The 20,988-nt window shown below is 34.8% G+C and overlaps 3 protein-coding genes across 5 annotated transcripts; all 3 read right to left on the reverse strand.

The window, feature by feature from the left end:
- Nucleotides 1–557: 557 nt before the first annotated feature.
- On the reverse strand, nucleotides 558–3,028 carry LOC104810515 (TSK-associating protein 1-like). Of its 3 annotated transcripts, none has more exons than XM_010536849.2 (9): nucleotides 2,903–3,028; nucleotides 2,717–2,786; nucleotides 2,198–2,254; nucleotides 2,058–2,105; nucleotides 1,818–1,883; nucleotides 1,684–1,731; nucleotides 1,325–1,369; nucleotides 1,169–1,216; nucleotides 558–821 (listed from the first exon to the last, which is right to left on the reverse strand). In XM_010536849.2, the coding sequence occupies exons 1-9, from the start codon at nucleotides 2,975–2,977 to the stop codon at nucleotides 769–771; spliced, it is 510 nt and encodes a 169-aa protein (XP_010535151.1). In that variant the 5' UTR covers nucleotides 2,978–3,028; the 3' UTR covers nucleotides 558–768. The 3 variants fall into 3 exon arrangements, with proteins under 3 accessions (XP_010535151.1, XP_010535150.1, XP_019057776.1); XM_010536848.2 differs by having other exon boundaries at nucleotides 1,304–1,369; XM_019202231.1 differs by lacking the exons at nucleotides 558–821; nucleotides 1,169–1,216; nucleotides 1,325–1,369 and adding an exon at nucleotides 1,376–1,592.
- A 3,294-nt stretch (nucleotides 3,029–6,322) lies between these two features.
- LOC109116567 (beta-D-glucopyranosyl abscisate beta-glucosidase-like) lies at nucleotides 6,323–7,839 on the reverse strand. The gene is made up of 5 exons (XM_019202229.1): nucleotides 7,799–7,839; nucleotides 7,640–7,677; nucleotides 7,023–7,125; nucleotides 6,824–6,935; nucleotides 6,323–6,633 (listed from the first exon to the last, which is right to left on the reverse strand). The coding sequence occupies exons 3-5, from the start codon at nucleotides 7,108–7,110 to the stop codon at nucleotides 6,435–6,437; spliced, it is 399 nt and encodes a 132-aa protein (XP_019057774.1). The 5' UTR covers nucleotides 7,111–7,125; nucleotides 7,640–7,677; nucleotides 7,799–7,839; the 3' UTR covers nucleotides 6,323–6,434.
- A 5,703-nt stretch (nucleotides 7,840–13,542) lies between these two features.
- On the reverse strand, nucleotides 13,543–20,660 carry LOC104810517 (beta-glucosidase 19-like). The gene is made up of 9 exons (XM_019202216.1): nucleotides 20,461–20,660; nucleotides 20,205–20,274; nucleotides 15,490–15,545; nucleotides 15,330–15,405; nucleotides 15,109–15,186; nucleotides 14,889–14,976; nucleotides 14,526–14,781; nucleotides 14,287–14,402; nucleotides 13,543–13,744 (listed from the first exon to the last, which is right to left on the reverse strand). Exons 1-9 carry the CDS (start codon nucleotides 20,635–20,637, stop codon nucleotides 13,543–13,545), a joined length of 1,119 nt encoding a protein of 372 aa, XP_019057761.1. The 5' UTR covers nucleotides 20,638–20,660.
- Nucleotides 20,661–20,988: the final 328 nt, after the last annotated feature.

Genomic DNA, 20,988 nt, shown 5'->3' on the forward strand with positions numbered 1-20,988 from the left:
ATCATCGGCTAACAGACATTTAACGTCGTTTTCGGGTTGTGTAGGAAATTGCAGTTAAATTGGGCAGTTCGTGTATCAATTTGGCACATTTGATAATTTGGTGTAGTTTTTTGTCAAATTAAAAGTTCGTGTAGGAAAAAGTCACATTTTAAACAATTCGCGTAGGAAAATGTCATTTTCCCTAGTAATTATGATTACTATAACTAATCAAAGGTTTTATAATGCAAAAATATTTTTTCTGATTTTTTTTAAATCTGACGTGACATGCTGACATGGCAAAATTTTCCATGTGGCGTGCCATGTCAAACGCCACGTGATATGCCACGTCATCAGTTAACGGACATTTAACATCCAATTCGGATTGTGTAGGAAATTGCAGTTAAATTGGATAGTTCGTGTATCAATTTGGCACATTTGATAATTTGGTGTAGTTTTTTGTCAAATTAAAAGTTCGTGTAGAAAAAAGTCACATTTTAAACAGTTCGAGTAGGAAAATGTCATTTTCCCTATTTATAATAATAGCTATACAAATTTTAGTATATCCATGAAATCAAAGAGATTAGAACATTGAATCGGTTTTTTCTGTGTTATTCGATTCAAACTCCAAAATGCAATACAAAGTGTTTTCAGTAGCTGAGATTTTAAAACGAACTCGAGTCTGTCACAAAGAAGTGGTAACTAAACCGAGTCGATTACCAATTATTCTGAAAATTCACCCCATAACCGGTATTGATAACCGGTTCTTCATAAAGATCATTCTTCCTCGTCTTAATCTTTGCTCAAACCACCAAGAGCTGTTTGTCTACTGCCCCTTACAGCGGCTGCAAGGAAGATGAGAAAAAAAAAAATACAATTCTTATATAATTATTATATATAGTTGAGTGTTCTCTTATGATTTTTTGTCTTATAAGCATTTTGCAACGAGAATGGATTGATAAGTTTTGTGTTTTTTCTCTAGAAACAAATTTACTATGAGATGTCCCGAAGTGGTGGTCCAGTGGGTGGGAGCACAAAGTGCTTTCTCACGTCCACGGTTCGAATTCCACCGGACATCACCAATTATCCAAAAAAAAAAATTACTATGAGATCAACAAGAATGGTTCAAGATTTTCTCCGAAAAGACAGGAACTGACTGAAACACAGATAAAAAGATGTCTTGATATGGTACCTTCATATTCACGTTCGATCTCTTCCAACATGTTTTTTCTCTTTGCAGCTGTAATAAAACATCGGATAAAATGCATCAGGAGACTGTTGGGTAGAACATGGATCATAGAAAAGTAAAGGGTATATAAATTTTTACATAGTTCTTCATCATCCTTACTCTCGGTGAAACCAGCTCTTAGTCGTTGAAGATTCTTTGAAGCGGCTGCATGCGAAAAATGAAGAAGACAGAGAAACAAAATAGTATATGAGTGATCTTCTTGTTACATGGTTTTGATATCTTTCATTCATCTAAGAACTTTCTTGCATCAGCAAACAGTTCAAAGATTTTCTCCAGGAACATGGGAAACTGAAACTAGACATAGATTGATATCCCGAGCCTTCATATTCGCATTCGATCTCTCCCAACATTAGCTGTCTCTTTGCAGCTGTAACAAGAAACATAAAAACACCCTTTTCTGTTTCCATTTGCATTCATCCAAGAGCTAAATAAGAAAGGTTAATGATATCTCAAGGTACCTTCATATTCACTTTCAATCTCTTCCAACATAAGTTTTCTCATCGCCGCTGTAACAAAACGTTATAAAAAAAATGAATCACAAGACTGTAAGAAAGACAAAAGGATCGGGAAAAAGAGGGGACAAGATCTTTACATAGTTCTTCAACATCATTGCCCGCATCGAGATCGAACTTAAGTTGTTCAAGACGCTTTGCAGAAGCTACAAGAACGATACGAGAAAGGAGACAGAAACAAAATCATAAATAATTAATGATCTTGTTGATATTTATGGTTTGGGTTCAGTAGAGAATTTCTGGCAACAAGAAGGGATCAAGATTTTGTCCAAAAATTTAGGACCAATTAAGAACGTCCATTAACGATATCTCGATGTTACCTTCATATTCAAGTTCGAACTCTTCTAACATACTTTGTCTCTTTGCAGCTGCATCAAGCCATACATTAGAAAAACGACAACCTCAGACTACTGCAGGAAAAAAAATTAGATCAGAAAAAAAAAGATGGGATAAGTATTACATAGTTCTTCATCATCCTTGCCTCCGGTGAAATCATCAATCTTTAGTTGCTTGGTGGCTGCAAGTAAAAGATGAGAAAGAAGAAAAATAAACTTATAACTTTTAATTAGGGTTTTGCCGATGTCCGAGAGGATCAAGAATCTGGGTATTTTCAGGAATTTGTGTTCTTCCAAAATTATTGGAAACAAGATCATTCATCAAACAATATACTGACTTAGTTTTTTTTGTAACGGTAAATCTTATAAATATAAATGTTTTTACAATAAAAAAAATCCATATGGTAACATCCCTAAATACCCATAGCAGATTTCACGGTACAAAGTCCAAATAAAAATCTGAGAGATATCAAAATAGTCATAGTCATTTGAATACCATAACCGAAAACAGTCAATCTAAAATCTGTCATCTCCCTTACGAACTTTTCCAACAAGTGTTAAGTCTGAAGGATCAAAGGGGACTTTACCACGAGAACGAAGGGCATATTGAGAACGAGCACGTAGAATTCGTTGCTTTGACTTACCTTGGTGCTCATGCTCTATCAGTTCCAACATACTCGAACCTCTGCTTCCTTCATTTCGACCCGCTTCATACTAAATATGAAAAAACAATCGAAAAATGAATCTCAAATTTCGATGTCGTAATGTTAGATGAAGAAAGTGTTGTCAGCTCGCTAACAAAAAAGAAAAGAAAAGGAAGTGTCTGTCACCTGACAAGAAACCTCGGCGAAGCTTGCAATAACAAGAGACAGAAACAGACACACAACAAGAAACTTGCTTCCCATGGCGATTGTTTTTGCAGATACTGCAACTTGAAAGGTTGAAGAGACCGTCAATGGCTGTGAAAACCACTCTTAAAATAAGGAGGCTATAAGGTAAAGGAAAGATACCATTTCCTTGCCAACTAAAAAAGTGGCTATTTTTTTCCTCCTTAAAACACGTTTTTTTTATTATTTTATTTTGCTCGTGTACGTTTTTTTGTTTTAATGGTGTGAAACTAGAGTGACTCATTAGTTCTCATGAAGGATGGCCGAATGTATATACAAAAATTTTGGATATTAAATTTACAATTTTATTTTATATTCATGAGTTTAATTTTATAAAAAAAATAAAAATAATATTATAAATTTTTTTGTAATTTCTAATTTCATAACTTTTTTACAAAAACACATTGATGATAATCTCGTAATTTTCAACAAATAAAAGATATGCTTTGAGTAATAAAATATCTGAACTTCTATCCAATTTGTATATATTATCCAAATCCGCCTCATATAATTGGAATATTCAGAATTTTGTCCGTCTTTATTCCTATGTGTATAGTTGAAGGCAAAATAACTATTATGAAAAAAAAATGGACGGTTATCTAGAAATTTATCACTCTTATTAGTACTGTTATATATTTTTTTCCTTTCGAGGTTGATATTATTTTACTTTGGGATTGCGTCGAGATCTAGTGAAAACAATCCTTTCTTCTTTTTTTTTTATAACGGTAAATATATTAAATATAAAAAATGTTCGTGTACAAACCGACATAATGATGAAACCAGCCCTTAAAATACATAAACCAACGTCTGAATTTTACAAAAGATACAGGGTTAAACCCCTAAAAAACCTCCAATTTGCAAAAATATATATAAATAAACCTTCAACTTGAAAAACTATCATTCAATCCCCGAACTTGTAACTTGTCACTGAATAAAACCTCGAACTTGCAAATTATTGTTCTAATAAACCTTTGACCGGTTTGACCACAATTTCAAACGATCGGAAATCCACGTATTGACGGATTGTTTATGTCATTTTTTAAACTAAAATTGATAACATGTATAAGGTGACATCAACAATCCGTTAATACGTAGATTTCCGATCGCCTGAAATTATGGTCAAACCGGTCAAAGGTTTATTAGAGCAATAATTTACAAGTTCGAGGTTTTATTCAGTCCTGAAATTATGGTCAAACCGGTCAAAGGTTTATTAGAGCAATAATTTACAAGTTCGAGGTTTTATTCAGTGACAAGTTACAAATTCGGGGATTGAATGATAGTTTATCAAATTTAAGATTTATTTATATATATTTTTGCAAGTTAGAGGTTTTTTAGGGGTTTTACCCAAAGATATATGTAATTAACATCTCACTGATCGGAGAAATAATAGATAACCACTCGTTGAGTTGAAAACAATCCTTTTTATCAATATTAACGGTCCACTACGTACAAGAACTTCTACATTATATATATGTATATTATATATAATGAACACGTGGAGCGTAGATCACTTCACTTCTAGACTTTAATGCTCGCACGCTTAGGTTAGGTGAGACGTTTTGTTTATTATGGCTTAACACATGTAAAATATCCGAAAATTACAAATAACTGATTTTTTTATTTTGGAATTGAATTATTCAAGTTTTAGAGTTCAAAATCCACTTATGAACTATGTGTGGGTTCTGTGTAAATTTAGATGGGTTTGAGTATAAATTGAAAAGTAAAAAATAAAGAAAAAATGGTGAAAAAGAGAGGATGGAAAAATATGGTTAAAGGAGAATTGTCCTTTACATTCACTTAATTTTTCTGTAGAGCTATCATGATAATATATATATATATATATATACACACACACCAAATGATGAAAACCGACGATTACATAGGAGCAAATAATAAGAGGAATCCAACTCAAAACCACTATGAATAAACCTAGAGAGAAAAAAAATATGAATTTTATCATAACAATCATAATGTCAAACACATTAGTTATCTAACCGCGAATCTAAATTTAGAAATAGGATATTTTTATATCCACACAATTCGAATATCTCAAAATATGATATTTTACCCGATTCTAACGGTGATCTCTCAAAAATATGTCAATATTTATCTATTAGATTGATAACCGTCTTTATATTCGTTACAATAATAAAATCAATAAATACTAAAGTAAAGATAAACCCATCATCAATTAGAAACTTCTTTTCAATTAAAGACGTAAAGGTGGAAAAATATTATATATATTATGATATAACCAGAAAATACATGTTTTAATAATACAGTTGAAACATACAGCTACCTCATGTTTCACGATGAACGAGTTTCCGAGGTATTTCAAGATTTTGATGTGCCATTGACTTTTTCATTTATGAAGTACAAAATAAATGTCCCGATTAAATACATTTTTGTCATCAATTTCTTAAGAGGTATCATGAATTCTCTCCCACGGGCCACAAATATTTGCTCAAAGATTTTGTTTTACTCACCGACGGACCAATCCGGTTATAATAATGGAATGGATATAATTTTTATAATTAAAAAATTGAATTGGAATCGAATATAAAAAAATTTATTTTTTAAAATAAATATTTTTATCAATAAAAATCGTATTCAATTTGAATGAAAATAGAGATCGAAATAAAAATGAGTTCAAATCGAATGATTATAATTTTCTAAATTCATATATCCAATCCGAATGAAAACTCAAAATAGTTACCATTCTTCACGACCTTCAAAACCTTTCCCCCACTTTCCAACAATTTTATTATTAGAGGGTATAATATCATTTTCTTTATAATATTTTGTTAAAAAAAAAATTTATATCAGTTGATTTATATAAATAATATAGCGGTAAGGGAATATTTTATTTATTATATATTTGGGTGAGAATCAACTTCCTCTTATTTTGAAATTGTTATCAGGCTGACTCTTCTAATAACTGTCAAAATTATTGAAATAAATATCCTAAATAATCTTAAAAAGTCTGGTTGAGACGGAATCGAAATTGTGATTCATCTTCTAATAAAAATATAAAATTAAACACATATATATATAATTGCATATTAAATATATTATTACCCATTATATATATTATATGGTTTCAGCAGATCATAAATTTATATGAAAGGAGAACGTTTATTATCATAACATAAACTACCATCCCATCCGGCAAAATGTTTGATCTGAAGTTGAACCGTCTATTACCAAGATCCAATTTGACCGTCTATTTCCGAGATTCCAACTCAAACATCCGGCGATATATATAGAGTTTGAGCATACAAAAAATTTAAATGAAAGGCGAACATTTATTATAATAACATAAACTGTAAGGGCTCATAATTAAGGGTCATGCCCTGTGAATCTCCATACACGGAATAACATCGAAAGGAAAACTTCCACCAGAAAAAGACAACATTAGGGTTTTTTGTTATTTAGGGTTCGAAGAGTGAAAAACCCTCAAATCTCTCTTTCACGCTCACAGATCTGAATTCTTGGTTGGTAAAGCTTGCTTGAGGAAGTTAGCGTACCATTTGCCCGATTCCTTTAGATGTCGAGTCAGATTGTTCTTGTAGTCTACGAAGTAGAGACCGAACCTCGTCGTGTATCCGTCTTGCCACTCGAAGTTGTCCATAAATGTCCACACGAAATACCCCGTAATATTCACCTTATCCTCACTACCAAAACGTATACAGCCATATATATAAAACTCGATATCGACTAGACAAACATATATGTATATATGTATATGTATATGTATAGGAGTGTGTATGTGTATGTATGTATGTATGAAATATATGTATGTGTATATATATGTATATGTATATGTATGTGTATTATGTATATGTTTATGCAAAGGGAACTCACCAAATGGCTTCGTGGAGGCTCAAGAGATGCCTTTGATGATAATATCTTCTGTTGTAATCAGCGGTTCCAACCTCGACGTTGTGGTGTTGGTCGCCAAGATCCTCTCCATACCCTAGAAATTAAACAAATCATATATACCATCATGAAGAACAAAAAAAAAATCGATGTCTATTGTTAATGAAATAATAATTAAACTCACCATTTTCCGTGACCATAATTTCCGGGTTGCCATAATTGTCCTTTACGTATTTCAAAAGCTTTCTGAAACCTTTTGCGTATACCGCCATTTTCGAAGTAGAAGGCTAAAACATAAATTGAAGAGAACAAAAATAAAAATAAGATAGAGAAAATATATATTAACAAAACCAGAAGAACTAAGTTACTTAGTAATAAAAAGGGAAAATAAAAAAAAAAGTAACTGAATTTCTCAATTTTTACAAAACAAAATTTAGACTTTATTTTTTTATCAAATAAAATCACAATTTTGTTTTTCAGTCGAAAATAAATTTAAATTTTATAATCATTGTTATTTTTAAATTTTAATGTTGACATGCATGTACCGTACCCTACGTAATAAGTTCACATTTTAACCATATTTGTCACGTTATTATCGACATGTGTTGATATAAATATACTAAATCAGTGATAGATTTAAAAATTATGAATGTTATAAAGTTTAGATTTATTTATAATTTAAAAATTAAATTGAGGTTTTATTTGACAAAAAAACTTAAGGTTTTATTTTATTAAAATCGACAAGTTCATGTATTTTTTTTCAATAAAAATAAGTATATGAATTCAGGAAAAGTTGCATACCGTGCTGCCAATGCTTGTACTACCGTCCAAACCCTTAGCTGTGGAAAAACAATATAAAAGGACCCAAAAAATAAATAAAAGATACCTTAATCATATATACATATATATATATATATATATATTGTTCATTAGTTCCAAAATTTTTGTAACGAAACTTACGTTCGAAATCGACGAGAGAATCTGTAGAAAAATAAAATACGGAAATAAAATAAGATAAATAGAAAAGAACAGAATTACTTTTATTGCTACATCTCTTCTTCTTCTTGTTCCATTACAATGAAAATAACTCACATATTTATAGAAAAATTAACAAATGAAATAAAAGGAAATATAGATATAACGGAAATAAATATGATTAACAATATTTAACATAATATTGTGTTCCTCCAATCACATATTCATTTTTCTACTTTAACATTCTCCCTCAAGATTGATTTTGAAAGAATGCAAAAATCAATCTTGAAAAGATAATGCGATAAAAATCCATAGACATTTTCATTGTCTTTTGAAAAATTCATAAACACAAAATTTAGTTCTTTTAGAGAATATTACCCATGTTCAAATCACTTCGCTTGACTTTGAAGTTCTACCTTTAACTCTTTTTGTCATAGCACCTCGCTTGATCTTAGAGTTTTTAGGTTTGACTTCTTTTTGTCACAGCACCTCGTTTGATTTTGGGATTTTTACTCCTATTTGAACGATTTTGGATATATGAATATCCAAAAACTTAAAAAAAAAGAAGAGATTGAGAAAAAAAAGATATAGAGTAGATCGAACCAGGCTCTGATACCATGTAGAAAAATAAAATGCGGAAATAAAATAAGATAAATAGAAAAGAACGGAATTAACGTTGACGGACATGGAGCCGATGATGACGCAAAAGGAGCTGAAGTTACTCGAGTGCAACATGCGGGAGAAGAATAAGCCATATATTGACTATGTTTCCTTCCTTGCAATACAAGATATTGTGTTTCCATATATATATTTAGACGTTGCCTTCTATTCCTTTTCTGTATAACTCTAACACGTGTATATATGTAGATCATGCGGTGTATCTTTGAATTAAGGAGAATAAAGTATAATTCATTCTTTCAAACAACTTTTCCTTTGAACCCTAATTTTCTTTGCCGGCTATCATTAGTCCGAGAATCCATTTGTTCGTGAATCTCTCCACTTTTGTTTATGGTATCAGAGCAAGACGGTCCGCATACACGCTGATCGTTCTCGTCTCCTTTTGTTCTCTTTGCTCTCTATTGATTGTCTGTTTACGCAAACATCATTTTTTTTACTTCTCCTGTCTTCTTTTCGACATGGACAACCATACCAAAATCATCCCGATTATTCTCCATGGGGACAACTATTTTTACTGGTCAAAGGCCGCCAAAGCGGTCCTTAGCAGCAACGGCCTATGGGAATATGTTACCGCTGAAGCTGTCGCGAAGCAATCCTCTCCACTGGAAGTGGCCGCTGACGAGGATGTGTCTGTTGTACGTGTTGCTCAATCTCAGGCTGATGCAGATGCCGAAGAAAAGGCTAAACGATACCAAGCTGACCAAAAGGCTTTGGTGATTCTCCAATCCTCTCTCGATGAGACTGTCTTACAGTCTTTCATTGCGTTGGATTCCGCCAAGGCGCTGTGGGACGCTCTTAAGAATATTTACGGCAACCTATCCAACATTAGCCGCATCTTCGAGATCAAAAAGAAACTCTTTCAGTTACAGCAGAATGGCCAATCATTTAACAAAATTCAAGGTGATTTTTGTGCTCTCTGGACAGAGCTTGAAGAAATACGACCGCCAACGACGGATCTAAAAGAATCCTTGAGCCGAACACAGGAAGACAAGGTGTTTTCTCTCCTTTTAACCCTTGATGCTTCTTTCAATGACCTTGTGTATCATATGCTGCGCCAAGCTACTTTACCTTCTTTCGATGAAGTTTGTATGATGATCAAACGCGAAGAAGGAGGCCGAAATCTGTTCACAGGTCCGAGTGCTCTTGCTCACTTTGCTCAGCGATCGTCCCCGGCTCCATCTGCACCGAAAGGAAAAAAGACTTACTTCTGCGACCACTGTCAGCGGGCTGGGCATTCAAAGGAGAGGTGTTGGCTTCTCCATCTCCACCTTAAGCCATCTCGATTTAAAGACCAACCGAAACGTGGGGTAGCGATGACGGCTGAGCATGTGTCTTCTTCTTCCGAGAACGTCATCGCTTTCACCAATGATGAGCTCAAAGGGTTCAAGCAACTTCTCTTAGCCTTGAACACCAAAGAGTCCGGTAACGCTTCTAAAATCTCCTCTATTATCATTGATTCCGGTGCTACTTTGCATATGTTTTGTGATGCCTCTTGGTTTGACAGCATTTCTCGGGGTTTTGGATTTGTTTCCGTTGCTAACGGAAAATCTGTCCCGGTTAAAGGCCACGGCAAAATCAAGCTTTTTGATCGAGAACTATCTGCTCTTTATGTACCCGAATTTCAAACTAATTTATTATCACTTCCTAAGCTTCTTGAAGAAACCGATTGCATTGTTATCTTTGAGACTAACCGTGTTCTATTTCAGGATACTAAGACGGATCGCATCTTTGGTCAAGGGATAAGGAGGGGCAACCTTTTTTTCCTTGAAGATTTTCATTCATGCTTTGTTTCAGTTTCTTCCGATATGTGGCATGCTAGACTAGGTCACCCACATCACAAAGCTCTTCATTTACTTGTACCCGAGGTTAAAAATGATGCTCGGTTTTGTGAGGCGTGTACCCTTGGCAAACATTGCCGTCCTGTCTTTCCGGATTCTAAAACTATTTATGCGAACGCGTTTGATTTGGTTCACTCTGATATTTGGACCGCTCCTTGTTTTTCCATTGATAATTATAAATATTTTATTACGTTTATTGATGAGAAAACGAAACATACTTGGATTACCCTCTTAAAACGTAAGAGTGATGCGTTTGATGCCTTTCAATATTTTTGTGCTTATGTTACTAACCAGTTTGGCACTAAAATCAAATGTTTAAGAACAGACAACGGCGGAGAATATACGGGCTCCAAATTCCGTTCATTTCTTCTTCAACACGGTATAGTTCATCAAAGATCATGTCCTCATACTCCGCAACAAAACGGGGTCGCCAAACGCAAAAATCGTCACTTGATGGAAGTCGCCCGAGCTTTACTCTTTCATCGCCATGTTCCCAAGACTTATTGGAGCTATGCGGTCCAAACCGCATGTTATCTTATCAACCGACTCCCGACACAAGTGCTTCATGATCAATCTCCTTTTGAGGTTCTTTTTGCTCGTAAGGATTCGATTGAGCATCTTCGTATTTTTGGTTGTGTATGTTTTGTCTATGTTGATGCAGGTCAACGTGATAAACTTGACCATCGGAGCATTCGGTGTATATTTCTCGGTTATCCTCCTAATCAAAAGGGATATCTTTGTTATCATCCTCCAACGAAAAGAACATACACCTCTCGGGATGTTCGGTTCATCGAAGGGGTTGACTATTTTAGTGACACGGCATGGACAGACTTGGAGTTGCTTGACAAACAAGGCATTGACTATAACACTTCTTTAAAGCACTTGCTTTCATCTCTTCGTGTGACAGCTGCCAATCTCCACTCTCCTTCCACCTCTCTTCAATCAGAGCCTGCCAACGCCTCTTTAGTTGATCCCCAGGTTCCCACGTTGTCTTCTCCATCTCTTTGTCTTTCTCCTGTTTCTGTTTCTCTTCCCGATGTAGGTCTTCCTCTGTCTCCGACACCGGCAGCTGTCGATTCGAACGAAACAGCTTCAACACAAGAGGAACAATTGCCTCTCGATGCTATTGATGTCCCTTTCATCGGTCTTGTTCCTGATGCTCAGGGGGAACCTGTTCTTCCGGCAGAAGACATTGACCCTCACGTCGGTGTTGTTGCTCCACCCGACGGTCTCGGTCACGACGTCCTCCATCTTACCTTCAGTCATATGCTTATGCTTCTTTATCTAACTTTCCCGATGATGCTCAGTGTTTTTTGAGTACTATCACGCAGGGTGTTGAACCGTCTACTTACGAACATGCTAAGGATAGTCCGGTTTGGCAACAAGCAATGGCGGACGAGCTCACTGCCTTGGAACGCAACGGGACTTGGGACCTTGTTTATCCTCCGAAAGACAAACATGTTGTCGGGTGCAAGTGGGTCTACAAGATCAAATACCGGAGCGACGGGACTATTGAACGACACAAAGCTCGCTTGGTGGCGAAGGGGTTCACTCAAACTTATGGCGAAGATTACACGGATACCTTCGCCCCTGTCGCTAAGTTGCCTACTGTTAGAGTTCTTTTATCTTTAGCTATTAATTTGGATTGGTGTTTATGGCAGATGGACGTCAAGAATGCCTTTCTTCAAGGCGATCTCGAGGAGGATATCTTCATGACTCCACCCCCGGGATTTGCTCGTTCATTACTTCCTGGCCAAGTTTGTAAATTACGGAAAGCAATATACGGTTTGAAACAATCTCCCCGTGCTTGGTATCATAAGTTATCATCGGCTCTAGTTACTCGTGGTTTTACTCGGAGTGACTCAGACCATTCTCTCTTCACTCTTCATAGTTCGGATGGGATTGTAGTTCTTTTGGTATATGTTGATGACATAATCCTTTCAGGCAATAACTCGCGCGGTATTCAGGAGACTAAAACCTATTTGCAACGCGTGTTCGACATTAAGGACCTTGGAAACCTTAAGTACTTCCTTGGGATCGAAGTAACACGTATCACTAACGCTTTATTCCTTTCACAAAGGAAGTATATTCTCGATTTATTGCAGGAAACCGGAAAATCGGGTGCTAAACCGGTTCGCACTCCAATTGAAGAAAACTTCAAGGATCAACGCGAGGGGGAATGTCTTGAAGATCCAGCACAATATCGTCGCGTTGTAGGTAAGCTCATATACCTTACTATTACTCGTCCTGATATAAGTTTTGCTGTGCATCAGGTTAGCCAATGGATGCACTCCCCGACGACAACCCATTGGCATATGGTGGATCGCATACTCAAATACTTGAAGGGAACACCGAACAAAGGAATTTGGATGGCAAACAACAAACATACAGAGCTTGTAGCATATTGTGACGCAGATTGGGCCGGCGATAGGATGGACCGAAGATCAACTAGCGGATATTGCACATTCGTGGGAGGAAACTTGGTCACATGGAAGAGCAAAAAGCAAACGGTGGTAGCACGGTCAAGCGCGGAAGCCGAATATCGAGCCATGGCCAATACAACAAGTGAGATACTTTGGTTACGTCAACTACTAAAGGATCTAGGAGTCAAAGTTGAGCGGTCAACCCCGATGCATTGTGATAACCAAGCAGCCATACACATTGCGGCTAACTCCGTTTTTCATGAACGGACAAAGCACATTGAGGTAGATTGTCACTTCATCCGGGAAAAAATCTCTCAAGGACTCATCACTACAATATATACTCGAAGTCAAGACCAACTCGCGGATATCCTAACCAAGGCTACAAGTTCGTTTACGCTTAATCGAATTCTCTCCAAGATTGGCCTAGTTGAGTTCAACCGGCCAATCTTGAGGGGGAATGTTGACGGACATGGAGCCGATGATGACGCAAAAGGAGCTGAAGTTACTCGAGTGCAACATGCGGGAGAAGAATAAGCCATATATTGACTATGTTTCCTTCCTTGCAATACAAGATATTGTGTTTCCATATATATATTTAGACGTTGCCTTCTATTCCTTTTATGTATAACTCTAACACGTGTATATATGTAGATCATGCGGTGTATCTTTGAATTAAGGAGAATAAAGTATAATTCATTCTTTCAAACAACTTTTCCTTTGAACCCTAATTTTCTTTGCCGGCTATCATTAGTCCGAGAATCCATTTGTTCGTGAATCTCTCCACTTTTGTTTAATCAACCTGCCAACTTGGTTTTGCAGGATCATAATTCTCATGGTCCGTAGAGAAGAAACCGGTATAGTAATTGATTCCAACAAAATCGGTGGAATTTCTGAGTTTCTTCTTCTGATCTTCGGTGAATTTCGGTAGTCTAAACCCGACGAGATCTTTCATTCTTTGAGGGTAGTCTCCGTATGTTGTCGGAGCGAGATGCCTGCATCGAATTCCATCCGACAACACTTGCAAACCCTCCCGAAACTTTGAATATGTTTTCGGAAATGTTTTTCATTTTTATTAATTTTCAAAATTTATAAAAGAACAAAACTTTTAATACGATAAAATGAAAAACTCAAACCAAATAATACGTACAAGGGTAAATTCCTAAAGACGTTTCTCAGCTCGTCAAACACTAAAAAACTAATTCCTGAATTTGCTGGATCGAATTCCATATATGTGTGTATATATGTGTATATAGGTGTAATTTGTTTTTAAAATTTTCCTTTTTATGGGGGAAAAATTACTGACATGACAAAAGTGACGTGGCATATGATGTGATGGTTGCAGTACCGTCCATTAAATTGATTAATTTTTTTTTGGTAAACAAATTGATTAATTTATTAGTCAAACAAAAAGTTCAGTAATTAGTGGTTGACAAGTTGAGCATTTTTATGAGATTTTACCCTATAAATAATATGTAAATTTTCAGTACTTTTAAAGTTGAATAGTGCATATATATATATATATGTATATGTTTACCATCCCAGGATAAAGTCAAGGATTCGGTCAACGGTGGCATCAGGGTGTGCTCCCTTGAGATCGTCTGGTTCGAACCAAGCCGGGGAATGCGCAATTCCAATTTTACCACCTTTGCACTATAACCATTCATTCAGTCAAACCCACCAAGAAAATTCCATATTTCATCAATCAAATTCATTGAAATACATAAAAATGATGCACTGATCCTATAATATATAGTTTTTTTTTTTTTTTTTTACCTTCTCGCACTTTCTAAACGCATCCACTGCTTCTGCATGGGCAATAAGCAAATTGTGGCTGACCAAGTAAGCTTCGTATCCTGATCTTCCGTCTTGGCATTCCTCTTTGATGTACTTAGAACAACGTCCAGGTGCTTTCTTTCCGATGTCGTAGCCCGCACGGCTGAATACCCACGGCTCGTTGAATGTAATCCAGTTCTTCACTTTGTCTCCGTATTCATGGAACGTAAAATTCGCATATTCCACGAAATCCTTCCTGATATATGATGAGTTTAACATTAACACAACGATAAATGTATATATTGGCATATATATATATATATATATATGCGTATGTGTGTGTGTGATATGATGAGTACTTACACGACGAGCTCGCTTAAAAAGCCGCCGTACTCGTCCTCCAAATCTTGGGGGATGTCCCAATGAAACACTGTCACTAACGGCGTTTGGCCTAGACAATGGAATTATAACGTTCATGGAGTTAGTCTATTATATATATATACATCACAATGTATATAAGATCGTGTATATATGTGTGTGTGTGAGTTTATGTATGATGTATTTAAGATAGAGAAGATGTGACCATTGGCTAGGAGCTCGTCGATGAGGTCGTGGTAGAATTTAATCCCAGCTTTGCTCACTCCTTTCTCCATCCTCCCATCTGATTATATATATACACACATACCAATATTAAACATACATATATATCTCAAATGATGATATAAGATAACTCCACAGAAATGATAAAAGCATATAAATTCACATCCATAATGGCCGTCAAATACATTCGAAGAATATACGTACGGGGAAATATTCTTGGCCATGCAATGGAGAATCTAAACCCATCAGTGTTCATCTTTTTCATCAACTGTATATCTTCCTGCAACATATTAAAAGCATTGAAAAGACTTCGAAATCATCGCAATAGTAATGAAAAGATATATCTATTTAGATAAACTCGTACTTTGTAACGATGGTAGAAATCGACAGCAACGTCGCCGTTTTCGTTATTGCATCTCTCTGAAAATGAAAAGATGAATCTTTCTTGTGCAATTCAAACGAACAAAATCGAAGATGGAAGAGAGAGAGAGAGAGAGTCGCACAAGAGATACAAATATAGGGGAAATAGCTGCAATACCCTTTGACTGCTATTTGGACTTCTCATACTACCCTCCAAACAAAAAATTAAACAAAAAACACTATGCACTATGGCAAAAGACAATAAAATCCTCATATATTAATGAAAAGACAAAAAACCCTCTATTTTTTTCAATTTAAAAAATTCAAAATTAAAAAAAAATTAAAGTCACGTAACTTTACTTTTATTCTCCTCTCTCTCTCCTAATTTTATTCTTCTTCCACTTTCTCTCTCTTTATAAATCTTTTTCTTCTCTCTCTCCTAACTCTCACGGTTTTAGTTCTCTCTCTTTCAAAACTTATAATCTTTTGCATTTTGTTCTATTTTCTATTTAAATCTCCGGTTAGATTCAAGATTCGAAGAAGAAATGAAAACCGCATGGAAATTGCAAGGTTAGACAAAAACATGGTAGGTTATAAACTTCAATTTCTTTTAGATTTGTTGGATTTTGAAATTTGTTGTTGTTGAGTTGAAGTGTGGTTTTGGAATTTGATCGATAGAAATTTTGGGTTTTGGGCTTTTCAAATTTTATTTAGCCACCAAAAATTGAGGAGATAGAAGAAGCAATGACGACATCGAAGAAATGACAAGTTCATGTTCATCTTCGTCACATTTTTCGAGTAAAAATAGGAACCTTATGGAGATTACGGAGTTAGATGAACACAAGGTAGATTAAAATTCAATTTATTTGCAAGTTTGTTTGATTTTGAGATGTGTTCTTGTTGAGTTGAAGTGTGGGTCGGGGATTTGAACGATAAAGCATTAGGGTTTTGAATTTTTTTAAAATTTGGGGATTTCAAAATAGAATGTTGGTTTGCGTGAAAACCGCATGGAAATTGCAAGGTTAGACAAAAACATGGTAGGTTATAAACTTCAATTTCTTTTAGATTTGTTGGATTTTGAAATTTGTTGTTGTTGAGTTGAAGTGTGGTTTTGGAATTTGATCGATAGAAATTTTGGGTTTTGGGCTTTTCAAATTTTAAATTGCAAGGTTAGACAAAAACATGGTAGGTTATAAACTTCAATTTCTTTTAGATTTGTTGGATTTTGAAATTTGTTGTTGTTGAGTTGAAGTGTGGTTTTGGAATTTGATCGATAGAAATTTTGGGTTTTGGGCTTTTCAAATTTTATTTAGCCACCAAAAATTGAGGAGATAGAAGAAGCAATGACGACATCGAAGAAATGACAAGTTCATGTTCATCTTCGTCACATTTTTCGAGCAAAAATAGGAACCTTATGGAGATTACGGAGTTAGATGAACACAAGGTAGATTAAAATTCAATTTATTTGCAAGTTTGTTTGATTTTGAGATGTGTTCTTGTTGAGTTGAAGTGTGGGTCGGGGATTTGAACGATAAAGCATTAGGGTTTTGAATTTTTTTAAAATTTGGGGATTTCAAAATAGAATGTTGGTTTGCGGGTTTATGGATCAAATTGAGTGAAATGGTTGTGTTTCGGTCAAATAAGACAGTCATATAGGTCGAATTACGGTCACAGTATCACAAGATCATATAGGTACGCCTATATCACAATATACAATAGTCACGGGTCACATGGTCACATGGTCACAAGGTCACATGATCACATGATCACAAAGTCACATGGTCACATGATCACAAGGTCACATGGTCACAATGTCACACGGTCACAGTTACAAAGTTCACAGGATCACAGGGTCATATAGGTACGCCTATATCACAATATACAATAGTCACGAGTCACATGGTCACATGGTTACATGATCACATAGTCACATGGTCACATGGTCACAAGGTCACAAGGTCACAAGGTCACATGGTCACAAGGTCACACGATTTCGATTGACTATATTGCATATAGAAAGGGGTGAAGAAACACTTCTTTTTTATTTGGAAGGGTATGAGGGGAATACAGATGGAAGGGTTCAGTTTTGGATACGACATCTGAAAACGAACCTGATCACATGGTCACATAGTTACACGGTCTCATAGTCATATAGTTTTATAGTCATACAGTCACATGGTCACAGTGTCACACGATGATATTTAGAAAATATTATTGACATATATTATTTTATTTTGTAGCACACGGAAGAGATGATGTATGAACTCCACATCTGCATTATAAAGCAACACGTGACCTACATAGGATGCGACTATTTGACTTGTGATACTATGTTCATAGAGCTGATCAACGCATGAGTAGAATCGGAAGACATGACAACAAATATTTCAGAAGACGAAAGTGTAAATTTTTAATTTATTTCACTAAATTTATTTTGTTTATTTTGTTTTGAACCATAACTATGATATGTTTTTCGTTATTTGGCAGTAGACTAAATTATGAACTCTTATATTTAGTTTTCTGTTTATTAGAAATCTGAATTTATTTATGTTTTATGTAAAATATGGGTCTAAATTATTGTATAAAAAATTTTAAACTTAAATTGATGGAGAAAAAAAATATAAGGTTAAAATAAAATTACGTTTTTTTCAATTATGAAATGAGTTAAATTGTCAAAGTAGTCTCCACAAGAAATCTAGGTTGAATTGCCAAAGTGGTCCACACAATGGAATAAGAGAAAAATTATGGGTCCCACATCTCATTTCGGTCACAATGAGTCACAGTCGATCACAACCGATCAAAATAGATCCCATATTTAGATTTTTTTTATAATATGGGATCTATTTTGATCGGTTGTGATCGACTGTGACTCATTGTGACCGAAATGAGATGTGGGACCCATAATTTTTCTCTTATTCCATTGTGTGGAACTCACACGAGCCAACGTTGTGACCCATTGTGACCGGCATGTGACCATGTGACCGAAGTGCAATTTTACACTATGTGACCACTGTGACCGACTGTGACCCGTGACCGAAATGTGTTGATAAATATAGGCCAAAATTTAATTTTAAAGCTTCGGAGTGGTTTATTAGAGTCTATATATCAAATATATATTGTGTGAGAGAGAATTTCAAAATATTTTAAGGGGATTGTTGAAGAAATATACCAAATTTGTCAAAAATACTCATAAAACATTATGAAACATATAGGAACACATTTGAAATAGCAACTTTGAAACCAAAAAATCGCAAAAACCATATTTTAATGTTCAAAACAATATAAAATAGACTTATGAGAGATATGTGACGTTGTTGATCGATTAAATTGACAAAAATCGCATGGATCGAAGGTTGTGACCGGATGTGACCGACTGTGACCCATTGTGACCAAAAAGTGTTGTGGGGTCCACACGAAGAACTAGTCAGAATTTTTTTTCAGATTTTTGTGTTTCGTGGGGCCCAGTTTGAATATTCAACCCCTCATTAACCCTATAATTTTTTCCTCCCAAATTTTAACCCCAAGTTTTTTCCCTCCCAAATTTTTACCCTAACTTTTTTCCCTCCCAAAATTTTTCAATATCAATTTTAACCCCAAATTTTTCTCATCCAAATTTTAGCTCCAAATTTTCTTCCTTCCAAATTTAAACCCCAATTTTTTTCTTCACAAATTTTAACCCCAAATTTTCACCTACAACATTTTAAACCTATAATTTTCTATAAAAAACATTAAGTAGTTCAGATTTTTTTTATAATATGGGATCTATTTTGATCGGTTGTGATCGACTGTGACTCATTGTGACCGAAATGAGATGTGAGACCCATAATTTTTCTCTTATTCCATTGTGTGGACCACTTTGGCAATTCAACCTAGATTTCTTGTGGAGACTACTTTGACAATTTAACTCATTTCATAATTGAAAAAAACGTAATTTTATTTTAACCTTATATTTTTTTCTCCATCAATTTAAGTTTAAAATTTTTTATACAATAATTTAGACCCATATTTTACATAAAACATAAATAAATTCAGATTTCTAATAAACAGAAAACTAAATATAAGAGTTCATAATTTAGTCTACTGCCAAATAACGAAAAACATATCATAGTTATGGTTCAAAACAAAATAAACAAAATAAATTTAGTGAAATAAATTAAAAATTTACACTTTCGTCTTCTGAAATATTTGTTGTCATGTCTTCCGATTCTACTCATGCGTTGATCAGCTCTATGAACATAGTATCACAAGTCAAATAGTCGCATCCTATGTAGGTCACGTGTTGCTTTATAATGCAGATGTGGAGTTCATACATCATCTCTTCCGTGTGCTACAAAATAAAATAATATATGTCAATAATATTTTCTAAATATCATCGTGTGACACTGTGACCATGTGACTGTATGACTATAAAACTATATGACTATGAGACCGTGTAACTATGTGACCATGTGATCAGGTTCGTTTTCAGATGTCGTATCCAAAACTGAACCCTTCCATCTGTATTCCCCTCATACCCTTCCAAATAAAAAAGAAGTGTTTCTTCACCCTTTTGCGATTTTTTGGTTTCAAAGTTGCTATTTCAAATGTGTTCCTATATGTTTCATAATGTTTTATGAGTATTTTTGACAAATTTGGTATATTTATTCCATAAAACAAATATACTGATAATTATTACGATTCTATAATTACATAAACTCTCTATCATTTTAAATAACTTACGTGGGAATTTCTTGACATAGACGTCCCACATGCTCGGACCTTTACAACCTTCATTGACTGCGCCTTCAACCTAACAACGCAACCATAGACATTAGACCACCCCATGTAATAAATGAAAGATCGAGAGATATATATAGTGACAATGAAAACAAAGTTGGGTGTTAATTCGTCAAAATATGTTTGGACATTACCAAAAAAAACAGTTGGCTGTTAATTATTATGGTGGTGATTCATTCACGTAACGTAACGTACTTACCTGATAAGAAGCAACGCCAGTACCAAAGATCAGGCCTTTAGGAAAGCTTGCGCGGCTAAATGTTTCGGTCTTGGGACAGAGAGGATCCTCTGCCAAGGTGGTCGGAGCTGAGCCGATGACAAGGCCGAGGAACAGAAGAAACCCTAACCCTAACAGAGGAAGCTTCTTATAAGTCATTGATTTTTTTTGTTCTATTATACCTTTTGTTTTTCTTTTACTCTTGAAAATAGTGTTTTAAAGTAATGGGTGAAGAAAGAATAGGGGCAGTGAAGATCTTTAAATAGTGCGAACGAAGAGGGTGAGGCTAAGTTAGGTGATTGAATTCATTTAATTAAAAAAAAAAAAAGGTTTGTGGTTATACGAAATATAGATACGTTATTTTGAATATAACCACGTAAATCACGTTCACGTGAATATGGAAAACGAAGTGAAAATTGGAATGTTCTTATTCCATTATATAAATATTAAGATATATCATATATTACTGTTTATATGAAATGATATATTATAGATATACCTAAATGTATA

The sequence above is a fragment of the Tarenaya hassleriana genome, unplaced genomic scaffold (genome assembly GCF_000463585.1).
Source record: "Tarenaya hassleriana unplaced genomic scaffold, ASM46358v1 Cleome18, whole genome shotgun sequence".
Lineage (NCBI taxonomy): Eukaryota > Viridiplantae > Streptophyta > Magnoliopsida > Brassicales > Cleomaceae > Tarenaya > Tarenaya hassleriana.

What these genes read in the sequence shown, in the direction of transcription:
- LOC104810515 (XM_010536848.2), bottom strand. Translation starts at nt 2,977, where the DNA reads ATGGGAAGCAAGTTTCTTGTTGTGTGTCTGTTTCTGTCTCTTGTTATT. An exon ending in CAATGATGTTGAAGAACTAT is followed by an intron (nt 1,732 to 1,817) that starts GTAAAGATCTTG and finishes GTTTTGTTACAG; the next exon opens with CGGCGATGAGAAAACTTATG. An exon ending in GATCGAACGTGAATATGAAG is followed by an intron (nt 822 to 1,168) that starts GTACCATATCAA and finishes TCTTCCTTGCAG; the next exon opens with CCGCTGTAAGGGGCAGTAGA.
- LOC109116567 (XM_019202229.1), bottom strand. Translation starts at nt 7,110, where the DNA reads ATGGCGGTATACGCAAAAGGTTTCAGAAAGCTTTTGAAATACGTAAAG. An exon ending in AATTATGGTCACGGAAAATG is followed by an intron (nt 6,936 to 7,022) that starts GTGAGTTTAATT and finishes TTTAATTTCTAG; the next exon opens with GGTATGGAGAGGATCTTGGC. An exon ending in AGCCTCCACGAAGCCATTTG is followed by an intron (nt 6,634 to 6,823) that starts GTGAGTTCCCTT and finishes ACGTTTTGGTAG; the next exon opens with TGAGGATAAGGTGAATATTA.
- LOC104810517 (XM_019202216.1), bottom strand. Translation starts at nt 20,637, where the DNA reads ATGACTTATAAGAAGCTTCCTCTGTTAGGGTTAGGGTTTCTTCTGTTC. An exon ending in CTATGTCAAGAAATTCCCAC is followed by an intron (nt 15,546 to 20,204) that starts GTAAGTTATTTA and finishes TTTCATTTTCAG; the next exon opens with AGAGATGCAATAACGAAAAC. An exon ending in ATGGCCAAGAATATTTCCCC is followed by an intron (nt 15,187 to 15,329) that starts GTACGTATATTC and finishes ATATATAATCAG; the next exon opens with ATGGGAGGATGGAGAAAGGA.